This window comes from Zalophus californianus, chromosome 8 (genome assembly GCF_009762305.2).
Source record: "Zalophus californianus isolate mZalCal1 chromosome 8, mZalCal1.pri.v2, whole genome shotgun sequence".
In the NCBI taxonomy this organism is placed as follows: domain Eukaryota; kingdom Metazoa; phylum Chordata; class Mammalia; order Carnivora; family Otariidae; genus Zalophus; species Zalophus californianus.
The window spans coordinates 115,806,990-115,819,798 of record NC_045602.1 but is presented as its reverse complement, the minus strand read 5'-3'; the positions used below and the strand labels follow the sequence as shown (position 1 = coordinate 115,819,798).

Here is a 12,809-nt window from a genome sequence, read left to right as displayed (position 1 = left end):
GAGTCCCGCATCGGGCTCCCTGCTCAGCGGGGAGTCTGCTTCTCCCTCTGACCCTCTCCCCTCTCATGCTCTCTATCTCATTCTCTCTCTCAAATAAACAAACAAATAAATAAATAAATCTTTAAAAAAAAAAAGATCATTTCAAATGAATTCCCAGTGTTAGATGCACTAGATAATGACTATACCCCATCACTGTGGTTGGAGGAACTTCTCCATGTTTGTCAAAGCCCTGCCAACCTTCCCCTATATAAATCTTAGGACCACATCCTTTCAGGGAGACAGAAAGAGAAAGGTGCCCTCTGCCTAAGAGCTCCCTACTCACAAAGTCTCAAGATTAGCTCTTTTAGAGCAGCCCCTTATTTTACCTCCCAGATATGCTTGTCCTATAGGATATTCATGTGGTTACATGGGACACAGAGCTTGAGTCAGTATGGACTTTTTGGTTTTATGAACAAATGAGATCAAGCTCATAGAACTCTGATCCAGATATATCCCAATAACCTCCTTCTCTCAACTTCTCTAGGTTTTGGTGTAGCTATACACTATCAAAATCAGGTGGCTTTCAACTCCTACAACTCTGGTTCAAAACATTAGGTTTATGGAAGATACTTTCTGGCCTGTAGCACAAGTATTTTGACTCAGCCAAATATTTTCTGTGAATAATTTTTATCCTATTGTACTACTGTCAAGTATTTTAAAAGGCTAATCCTATTTGCTATAGAAGCTCAGTCTATTTGGGTTTCTTATGAATTTCTTTACATATAAGTAACAGACATTTAAAAATTTTTTATTTATTGTGGTAAAATACATATAACATAAAATTTACCATTTTAAGCACACAATTCAATGGCATTAAGTATGTTCACAGTACTGTATAACTATTACCACTATTTCCAGAATTTTATCATCCTAAACAAAAACTCTGAATTCACGAAACTTATTTCCTCATCCCCAACAGCCCTTGTTAGCCTCTATTCTACTTTGTCTCTATGAATTTGCCTATTCTAGATACCTCATATAAATGGAATCATACAACATTTATACCTTTGTGACTGGCTTATTTCACTCAGCATAATATTCTTAAGGTTCACCCCTGTTGTAGCCTATCAGAATTTCCTTTCTCCTGAGGGTTGCTGGAGTGGAGGGGGGTGGGAGGGATGGGGTGGCTGGGTGATGGACACTGGGGAGGGTATGAGCTGTGGGGAGTGCAGTATATTAAGACTGATAAATCACAGACCTGGACCCCTGAAACAAATATTACATTATATGTTACTACTACTACTACTACTACTAAAAGAATTTCCTTTCTCTTTAAGGCTGGATAATATTCCATTGTATGTGTATACTACATTTTGTTTATCCATTCATCTGTTGATGGACACAAGTTGCTTCTACCTTTTGGCTACTGTGAATAATGCTGTTATGAACATAGGTATACAGTATGTGTTTGAGTGCTTGGCTTTCACTTCTTCTGGGTATACCTAGGAGAACTGCTGGATATGTTAATTTATGTTTAGCTTTTTGGGGAGCCATCAAATTGTTTTCCACAGTTGTGCACCACTTTACATTCCCACCAGCAATGCAGGAGAGTTCCAATTTCTCTACATCCTCAACAAGGATGATTATTTTGTTTTTTTTTTTTTTAAAGATTTTATTTATTTATTCATGAGAGACAGAGAGAGCGGGAGAGAGAGAGAGAAGCAGAGGGAGAAGCAGGCTCCCAAGGAGCAGGGAGCCCGATGCGGGACTCGATCCCAGGACCCTGGGATCATGACCTGAGCCGAAGGCAGACGCTTAACCATCTGAGCCACCGAGGCGCCCTATTTTCTGTTTCTTGATAATAACCATGACAGTAATGGATATGAAATAGTATCTCATTGTGGTTTTGATCTGCACTTCCCTAATGATTAGTGATTTGCGCATCTTCTCTTGTGCTTATAGCAGGTATTTTTTGAAGACACATCATTATGATTCCAAACCAGGATGCTCCCTTACATTTTGCCTTCTAAACATTATATAATTCTTAATGAGGTACGAATGATGAAAACCATACTTGAGACAGTTCCATAATATTCCAAAAGTATTTAGATCAAATGCAGGGGAATCATCATTTGAAGTTGTCTTATACCCTCGGCAAAGGTGCAAGGTGTGTGTTGCTTTACTCAGCAATAGTTTTTTAAAAATACTGTTATAATCTTTTTTTAAAATTTTAATTCCAGTATAATTAATATACAGTATTATACTAGTTTCAGGGGTACAATAGTGATTCAACAATTCTATACATTACTCAGTGCTCATCATGATGAGTGTACTCTTAACCCCCTTCACCTATTTCACCCATCCCTCCACCCACCTCCCCTCTGGTAACCATCAGTTTGTTCTCTCTAGTTAAGAGTCTGTTTTTTTGGTTTGTCTTTTTTTTTTTTTTTTAAAGATTTATTTATTTGAGAGAGAGAGACACAGCGAGAGAGGGAACACAAACAGGGGGAGTGGGAGAGGGAGAAGCAGGCTTCCTGCCGAGCAGGGAGCCCAAAGCAGGGCTCGATCCCAGGAACCTGGGACCACGACCCAAGCCAAAGGCAGACACTGAAAGACTGAGCCACCCAGGCGCCCCTGTCTGTTTCTTAAATTCCACATGAGTGAAATCACATGGTATTTGTCTTTTTCTGGCTGACTTATTTCACTTAGTATTACACCCTCTAGATCCATTCATGATATTGCAAATGGCAAGAGTCCAGTCTTTTTTTTTTTTCAAGATTTCATTCTTTTGTATAGCTGAGTAATATTCCAGTGATATACACCCACACACACATTTATGTATATATACATACACACATAGACCACATCTTGATCCATTCATCTATCAATGGACAGTTGGGCTGTTTCTATAACTTAGCAATTGTATAATCTATTCATTTATTATAATACATAGGATGGAAAAAGGGGCCTGAATATACTGGTACATTTTGTTCTGTGACTTTCTTCCATATGTGATAAGCAATTTCTAAAAAATTATGATGTTCTGCCAACAGAAATAAACTGAGACAAACCTGCCAAAACCACATGATTTGTTTGCTTGTCCTAGTGTAATGACGGTAGATGGCATGTCTTTGCCAGTCATTCAAATCAATCTCTTGCATTCCACATAAAAGGACCTTTGGAGAGTAAAAAAAAATTCTTTACAGCCTATATAAAACTGCTAGACAAAGAGAAGACTAATATTCAACAACTTTCAAAAAACAAATTAATCAGAGGCTTAGGCTTATAAACTGTGCATCAAGAATTGTGTCTACATTACTTATGAAGGTTGAGTTTCCATGGATAGTGTCATATATACACATATTCAAAAAGAAATACACATATTCAGGTAAGTGAGTCATTCATTGTAGAGAGGTTCTGACAGTAATTCTTTTTGGAGGGTAACACTTTTATATATTTGATAAATTATGGACTTTTTAAACCACTAGGGATGCTTCAAAACATCCTGCTAGCATAAAAAATACTATTGCTCCTGGAAAGATGAGAAAGTGAGCTGAAAGCAGACACCTGAAGGCATTATTTACCAGCATGCTGCAGAGGAAATAAGAAAAACTCATTACCTCTAATTCCTTTGCATCAAAGTATTGCAAATACTGCTGGGGAAGAATTTCATTAAAGCCCTCAAAGAAAGCTTGTGTCTGTTCTTCAACACCTCGAGACAACCTCCATTCAGCTACCATTCTGGTAAATAAATATTAAAAAAGCTATCAGGAAGTTTAGATTTTACCTTTAAATTCTGAGTGTAAAAATAATTTTTAAAAACTTTATTATGAAAAACTTCAAATATTTATAAAAGTAGGATATAATGAGTCCTATGTATATCCCAGCTTCAACCCAACACCAATCTTATTTCATTATGCCCCTACCCATACCTAGAAATCATATACTATCATTTTAAAACATAAATAATTCAGCATGTATCTCTGTAAGATAAAGTCTCATTTTGAAAACAATCACAATTCTATTATCACACAAAAAAGTAAACAATTCCTTTACAGCCAAGTATTCAGTGCTCAAATTCTGACTGACTCAATTTAACATACTGCTTCAATCAGCATCTAAAAAGGGGTCATACATTGTAAAAGTCTCTTAAGCTTTTAACTTATAGATACCCCCTTGCAATTTTTTTTTGAAAGAAAATACTTTTTTTGAAGATAGAGGACGTGCGTGCATGTGCGTGCATGCGAGAGCAACAGAGTGTGTGGTGTGGGGAGGTACTGAAGGTGAGGGAGAGAGAATCTCCAGCAGACTCCCTGCTGAGCAAGAAGCCGCAGCGGGGCTGGATCCCACCATCCTAAGATCATGACTGAGCCACCCAGGCGCCCCTTGAATGAAAATACTTTTAATGAAAATTCTTTACTAAATATTCTAGATTTTAACTTTGACTTTAAAAAAAGATTTTATTTATTTGAGAGATCGAGAGAGAGAGTACGAACAGGGGGAGAAGCAGAGGGAGAAGCAGACTCCCCACTGAGCAGGGAGCCCAATGCAGGGCTTGATCCCAAGACCCCAGGATCATGACCTGAGCCAAAAGCAGACGTTTAATGGACTGAGCCACCCAGGCGCCCCTTGAGGTTCTTTTCAATGACTTGATATTACATGGCACAGTGGTTACAGAACTGGTATTTAAAAGAGTGATCTAGCACTATTTCTACTCTTAAAACTCCCACTTTTGGAGAAAAAGTGAAAGTTCTATATAACCAAAATTCTTTTTTATCCCTTTATAATCTTCAAATTGTGGTTAAACTGAAAATATACCAAGAAAGGTGTATAAAACTTATCAGTACCCATTAGATTAATTCTTTGTTTGAGTTAACCAGCAGGATACCCTGCTGCCTCCACAAGAATCTGTTACACCTTCCTATTGGTCTGCTGCCAGACTTGTTAAAAGAAATTTAGATTGTCTACTGAATATGGTCTTTAATTTCTTGTAATGGGGCTTCTTCATCTACCACTTGGATGTAGTTCTAACTGTTCTCTTAAGGGTTACTATAACTTATTAGTCTCCACATTTTCTAAAGATTTCTCATTTTCCTTGGCCTCTGAAATGCAGGACATGGCAGAATGGGGTATCAACTCTGAGCTGCCTGACAGCACCACTACACTTCCCTATTTACTATTTGTGACTTGTGCTTTCCAGCCTTCCCATCTCTGTTTATAACTTTTGTTCTCATTTCTGCACAACTGAATTCTCCCCAACCTTCAAAGCTTATATTAACTATCATCAGTTACTTGCTCCATGATTACAACTAAAAGAAATAATGTCTCCCTTCCTTGACTTCCCATACCACTTTCCTTGTTCCTCTATCAACACACTTGTAAGGTAGAAAAGGATCATGTCCTTGTTATATACGATCAGTTCTCATGATTAGTAAAAAGGCAAACATTATCTTTTGAAATACTGTCCACTAGTATTACTAGGCAATTATCAATGTGCAGCAGCCCAACAGAAACGCTAAAGTATGTTAAAAGGAGCATTCTCTCTCACCTGATATATTCCTCTTTATTTTCTTCTGTCACAAGAATATTTCCACCATTAGGTTTCAAATCATGACTCTTGATTTCACCTAAAATTTCTTTATCGACAGAGAAGTACATTTCCAAACCACATTCCTCAATATTGTTTTCTCTGCACAAATGAAATTAACACACTATTTGTTATACTAATTCAATCATATAAAAAGTATTTAAAGGATTGTGTTCTTCAATAATTACTATAAAACTATAGCATCAAAATAATAAGAAAACTGGAGAGATTATACTCTGAAGTCATATTTTTACCTAATATATTGGGTGTATTCTGTAAAATCTATTGTATTAAAAAACAAAACAAATTTAATATTTAAATTCAATAAACCAACTGCATGCTTACAGTTTGGATAAGCTACCAACACCATAATGAAAGCATATAAGACTATATTTTGATAAATTAAATGGAAACAAACTTACTTAACCCAGATGAGAGAATTGTAAAATTCTGGATCAATAGATTCTAAATCCTTGAGTCCAACTGGTTTGTTCAATATACGCTTATAGAATGGCAAAGAAAAACCTGTGTCTATGAATTTCCCATGGAACAGAGCCTATATGAGAAGAAAATAATACCACTTATGATTATTTTATAATAGAATGTTAGATGAATTCTTCCCTGAAAGCTCCTGTCATCTATTATGCCACATTTTTGGGAAAAGGGCAAAGATAACAAACCAATCTTAAAAAATGTCTTAGTGATGAGAAAATTTCAAATGAGAAGGTTAAAGAAACAAGGCTTTAGTAGTGCTGAGTTAGCAAAGTAAACCCAGTTCTCCACCTGTACTTACCATGGCAATAAACCTGCCAATAAAACGAAAATATTTCAGGTGATCTGGATTGATGTAAGAAGCAGGATTAATCTGCAAGCAGTAGTTATCTTTCCCTGCATATTCAAACAGGCAATACATTGGGTTCAACACCTCGTGTGACAAAAGAAAGAACCACTCTCTGAAATCAAAAGAAAATTTAGGGTGAAAAAACCATGCCAACAAATCAAAGAGCAGTGCTACAAAGTTCTCAGGGATCTACACTCCTCAGCTGGTGATAGTTTTCTAATCCCATGTTGATTTTGAACTGCATCTGTTCAAACAGACATCTAGTTTACAGAGATGATATTTACACACTGCATATTATATTTCAAAGAATCTAAGACATCATCGACTTAAAAGACACCATTATTTGCCAAGCCACTAAAAATTTTTCTAATTGTGATACATATCCCAATGTCAGAGACGTTAAAATATGAGTCTTAGAATCAATGAAATACTATATAGAGGCCAAGTTTAAAATTCACTATTAACCCATGTAGTTAGAGCAGCTGAAAGAAGTCTAATATTACCCCATCTGTTACTAAACCTCACAGTATTCCTCATCAAATGCCACTGCTCTCTAAATTTTAGGTAAACATGAAAAAACTTCAAATTTCACGAAGACAATAAAACACTTAATCGAAGCTACTCATTCATTAGAAAAATGCTCTGAGGAGCTCTAATTCAACTGTTGTGAAAATACCAACCAATATTAACGTAAGATTATGGTTACTATATAACATGGGTGGGCCTGGTAGGTAGAATGGATCTGGGGCAATACAGATGATACTAGCTTGTGTCTGAGATTTCTTTTCGTGAGTTCATGGCCTCTGGTGGTAATGCTGCTTATACTTTAATACTATTTGATTTTCTAATTAAGAATAAATGATTGGCCTCCTCCTGAATTACCTTTAACTTATACAAAATTCAATGTTTCTATTCATATTTGTTATTAACCAGTGGTTATTTCATACATTTTGAAATGTGAACTTTAATACATAACATAAATAAGAACTACTAAAATGTAGCCATCATTTAGTGAGCACACAAAAATGGAGGGTCTGAACTAAGTCACTAATAAACACTATTTCTATTCTTCACAATAATCCTAGAAAACTAGATGTGACTATTCTTTTTTTTACAGATGGAAGAGATTTGCCCCAGGTTGTATTAATGAGTGCAGAAAAAGGATTCAAATCCAATCTTGACTCCAAAGTCCTTGCTTTCCACACTGCCACTGCTATGCAAGTATTTAACCTGATGTGCTATATTGTTATGGAATAAGCAAAGGAATTTCTTGAGTTTGTCTTCTAGGATTTGACTAGAAGCTCCAATATTAAGAAAGCAGAATTTAAAATTTTAACTCCTATTTTACACATCCCTCTGTATTCTTAAAACAGCTATATTAATCTCAGTTGGGAACTGAATGGCTATTATCTGTATCAATAATCTGTGATGGGGAAAATAACCTGATCACTATAGGGCCTTGTACGCTCGCTCTGTGGAACAAAAAAGAGGTGGTAGACTGAACACTGGCTTCTGGTTTGATGATACAAAGCTTGCATCCAGGCTCTACATCTTAGTTATGTGCTGTAGGTTAGTCTCTGAACCTTATTACCTATAAAATTCTATCTCACAGGGTTATCCTGAGGATTAAAATGAGTAATGTGGGGGAAATCAACTAGCAGCCCCTTAGAAAGTGCTGAATTAGTGTTTGCTGAACTTCTGTAGCTGCCAAATAAAGGTACAATAATTTGCTACATTCATTTTCCTGAAATAGAAGATTGAGAAAATACTTGCAAGCAAAGTGAATGATACCTTTGGAAGAAAGGAACTAAGTTCTGAGTATTCATATTATCACTACCTTGCTACACCTCCATAATCTAAACCTTCTTCTCCTGGAAAAATCACCCACAAACGTCTTCGCAGATCTTGGGGATTGAAGCTCATTATCTACAAAATAATAAAAGGATTGGTAAAAGCAGTTGTTGAAACATCATTCTACCACTTCCAGGTCTGAGATATTCTTCCTTATAGGTAACTTGAATTTCCCATGACACAGAATGGTGTTCGTGGTCTAGTCAGCACCATACATGCAGAAAATACATTAAAGTTTTATAATATTTTATAGATATTATACACATCTATATTTTAATATACCTTATAGATACATAATTTTCTTTTAAATAATCCTACTTTTGACTTATCAAGTTGCTTCTGTCACTTGCTTAGAGCTAACTGTGGGCATGGTCCTTTGTTAGGTCATTTGGGTGGTGAAGGGTTTGGTTTGGTTATGTTTGGGTTTGTTTTACAGCCAAAAGTACACAGAACAGCGTTTGGCTAACCTGGAAATGAAAACCAGTGGCTGCAGAAAGAATATAGTTAATTTTGGAAACTCATTCTCAGTGGAAACCTATAAATACCTGGAAAAATACTCAAATTTTGTGTCCTACTAGAGTGGTTAATAAGATCATCTTCATATTTGAAGGACAGCACCATTACTGAAATATAATGAGTAGATGATTTGGGTTTTTCCTTTGTAAAACTAATTACTTGCCTAAAATTGGGCCAAAGAACATTACAAATATTAATTATTCTTAGAAAACAAAGTGACAGGGCCTGGACAAAGAGAAGTGGACTTAATGCCTCTGTTTTATGAAATTAGAATGAACTCTCACACTAAATATCCAAAGAGGCCCAGTAAGTAACCTGCTTATGCCAGGGCTCAGTTCCCACAAAATAAATACATCACTTTCATGAATTCATATACCACTAAAAAAATCCCAGATATAACAAAAAATTCAATGCTTATGACAAATATTCTACAAATACTCTAGGTTAGGCACATAGCAATACAAATGACAGATATTAAAGGTTAAAACATTTGTTTTTGTTGGTTTGTTTCTTGCTCCCTTTGGCTATTCCTTGTCCCTAGGGCTGCTCCCCAAAACCTAGAGCTGTTTTTGATCTCTCTTGCTATTCCCCCAAACCTGAGACTGTTCCCCTTTGGAAATTCTGGTTGTTTTTTTTTTGCCCTGTGTTTGATACTTTAGGATTTGCTGTTCCCTGGGAAAAATATCTTTAAGTAGTACCCTTTAATAAACACCTAATAGTAAAAAAATTTTTTTCTCCTGCAATTTCCCCAATGAGCAAAAACACTACCCCAAACTTTATCCACCACTTAGGAAGAAAATTTGATGCTAATTTTGCTATTAGATTTGTCACTCTTCCAAAGCAATCAAATTTTTCTCATAAGTTTTGGTTTCACATTTATTTGATGGATATCAGATCTAGGGTGACAATTTTAAACAACTGTTTTAGTACCATCTGGTCTGTCAGTCTGCAAAAGCCTTTAGGTTTCAAAAGTCAAAAAATAAAGGGATATTTAATCATGTTTTGCACCTTTCAGCACTGCAATAGCAAGTATGGTCCAAGAAACTGGCCCACCAGAGACTGACTACATAGTTATGAATATGCAAATTAGAAGCAGGTAATGACTGGAGTTGGGAATGGCCTTGGAGACTTACATAAGATCAAGGGAATCACTCATAATTCTCTAAATGACCTCAGTTAAGTTCTGCTGCTAAAAAGCTATCTGCTCCTACTTAGCAGGATGTCAACTGGCTTTTCTCTTCAATGTTAATTAGTGAGGTTCCATTAGGAAATGTACATAACTTTCTGAAAGCAAGTAGCCAGCTAAGTCAGACGGCCTGCCAACCATCTCAGAAAATCTCTTTTCCCTTTGTATTCATTTTGAAGCTATAGCTACCACAATTATCAATAGGGGCGTGATAATAAAAAATTATGTCCATATCTGGCCATAAAATAAGGACTAAGTAGATGTTTTCATTTTAAGAGTTTTTCACTGGCCATCTTTTTTTTTTTTTAAAGATTTATTTATTTATTTATTTGAGAGAGAGAGAGAATGAGAGATAGCATGAGAGGGAAGAGGGTCAGAGGGAGAAGCAGACTCCCTGCTGAGCAGGGAGCCCGACGCGGGACTCGATCCCGGGACTCCAGGATCATGACCTGAGCCGAAGGCAGTCGCTTAACCAACTGAGCCACCCAGGCACCCTGGCCATTTTAATCTTTACAACAAAATCACTGAACATTTATTTGCAGTTGGTTAAGTTGCAAAATAAAAGTAAGTGTAAATTAACTTGGGTTCTGAGGACAATAAAAAATTTGTTGACTACTTCTGAAAAAAATATCTTTTTTTTATTTTGGTATCATAACCAATGACCAATTTCTTTCCTACATAAAAATTTTTTTGTAAAAATTATGAGTGACAAATGCTTACTGTAAAAATGCAAGTAACACACAAGTATAAAAGCAAAATCATCCCCTCTTCCTTTCTACCCATCCAATAATGTTCATATGGATATTTCTTTGGCTACCAAAAACCTATCTTTTTACTCAAATATCTATTTCAAACTGAACACTTAACTTAGAAACGAAAATCTGAAACTCACCAATTACTTTAAATTACATTTCAAAAGCACAAGACATATACATATACAAACATATACATGTTCCTACATTGTAAGTACTAATGCAGCTGGCAATACTTAATTTAAGGACTCCAACTCAAAAGCCCAAACTGTTTAGACCTGGAACCAAAAGTGGTTCTGGGCAGGCAGCCACGGGGCAAACTATCAAGTGAATAAGACAGTACCTGCTGAAAGGAATCTTCAAACAATGTCTTTCTTGTCACTGTAATCTTTATGTGCTGTGGCATGGCCAGTTGCTGAAACATAAGAATGACTTAAGTCAACTCTATTAAAATAGCCTATTGAAAAACCAAGAGTGAAGTTCTATTTACTTTTATTTTTGCTTAAACAGAGTATGAATATAAACTTATTTCAATAATGTTTAACCATGCATTTGTGAGCATTCACGCTAATTACAGATCATTTGATATATAACAAAAGAAAACAAAAGAAAAAAGATCTCATATGCAGTGCTTAATCAGTCAAATAAATCTTTAATTTTCAAAAAGCTAACTTAGATTACTCTTGCTTGCCTGGGCCCACTTAATTACATGAGTTTGAAGTTTAAAAATATTCATCATAGTTAACATTTTGATTAGTACATTAATTTTATTTAGAACCCATAAAGAAATCATTAATTCAGAAAATATATATCAGAAATAACTGATCACATCTGGGAAGAATACTCAGAATGTAATTATATATATATATACATATATATGTATCAAATATTAGATATGAAAGGGGCTGGTTACAATCTATACACCAGAAAATGTTTTAACTCATTTGTGTGAAGATTTTTGCAATCTTAGAATTATGGGTACTGAAAGGAGAGTAGCAGTTTTTTTTATTCAAACTGTTTCAAGTTTATTCTTCTGGACTACAGAAGCCACAAATGATCTGATAAATCTTTTTCTTTGCCCTAAAAATAGAAAAAAGAGATTCTGATGCTTCCCACTTTACCTGTTTTTCTATGGCTTAATTATTTTCACAATCACTGTGTAATATAAGCAACATATCAAAAGAAAAGGTGTACAGAAAAAAGTCCTGATACTAACCTGACACCAGAACCGGAAATACTGAACTTTTGCCTTGAAGTCCCGTACATAGGCTATCTGTGGTCCATTGTCTCTGAGGAGGAATGTTAATATGACATATATAGCAGTTCATAAGATAATATACAGAAGGAAAGCAAAATACCACACCCCCTCAGTACTCAAATATAAAAATACTGTAGCATAGCATACTCCTAAACACCACCTTAAAAAAAAAAAAACTTCTTGGGGCACCTGGGTGGCTCAGTTGGTTAAGTGTCTGACTCTTGATTTTGGCTCAGGTCATGATCTTAGGGTCTTGAATTGAGCCCCACATCGAGCCCCACATCAAGCCCTGCATCGGGCTCCATGCTTGGCTTAAGATTCTTTTTCCCTTTCCCTCTGCCCCTCCCCTCCCTCTCTTTAAAAAAAATAAATAAATAAAAATTCTTGGCATAAAGTTGTTCAATATACACTTTGTTATCTTTCAGTGTGTATAGGATATGTAGTGATGTCCTTTCACTTTCATATTAATTTGTGTTTTCTCTTTTTTCTCCTCAGATTTACTAGGGGTTATCGATAATTAATTTTTTTCAAGATCCAACTTCTAGCTCTGAGTTCTCTATAGTTTCATTTTCATTTTGTTAATATCTGCTTTTATGCTTATTTCCTTTTTTGTGCTTATTTGGGGTTTAACTAACTTTCTAGAGTAAGGTGAAAGCAGTGATCACTGATTTTATACCTTTCTTATTTTCTAATCTAATCCTATACAGAGCAAGAAAATTTCCTCTGAGGACTATTTTTGTTAAACCCCACAAAATGTGATATGGTGTATTTTTATTATCATTAAATACAATGTTTCCTAATTTCTCATGACTTTATTGAGCCATGGGTTATTAGCAGTG

General features: G+C 35.5%; 1 protein-coding gene across 5 annotated transcripts in view; it reads right to left on the bottom strand.

Moving 5' to 3' along the window:
• The window catches only part of ITCH (itchy E3 ubiquitin protein ligase), a 118,261-nt gene that overhangs the window by 10,505 nt on the left and 94,947 nt on the right, over positions 1–12,809 (bottom strand). For all 5 annotated transcript variants that reach the window (XM_027622085.1, XM_027622084.1, XM_027622081.1 and 2 more), the window contains 8 exons: positions 11,929–12,001; positions 11,056–11,127; positions 8,245–8,333; positions 6,360–6,519; positions 5,989–6,122; positions 5,528–5,668; positions 3,600–3,720; positions 3,051–3,155 (listed from right to left, as the gene is read on the bottom strand). In XM_027622085.1, the coding sequence (XP_027477886.1) occupies positions 3,051–3,155; positions 3,600–3,720; positions 5,528–5,668; positions 5,989–6,122; positions 6,360–6,519; positions 8,245–8,333; positions 11,056–11,127; positions 11,929–12,001 (895 nt within the window). The remainder of the gene's footprint in view (positions 1–3,050; positions 3,156–3,599; positions 3,721–5,527; positions 5,669–5,988; positions 6,123–6,359; positions 6,520–8,244; positions 8,334–11,055; positions 11,128–11,928; positions 12,002–12,809) is intronic.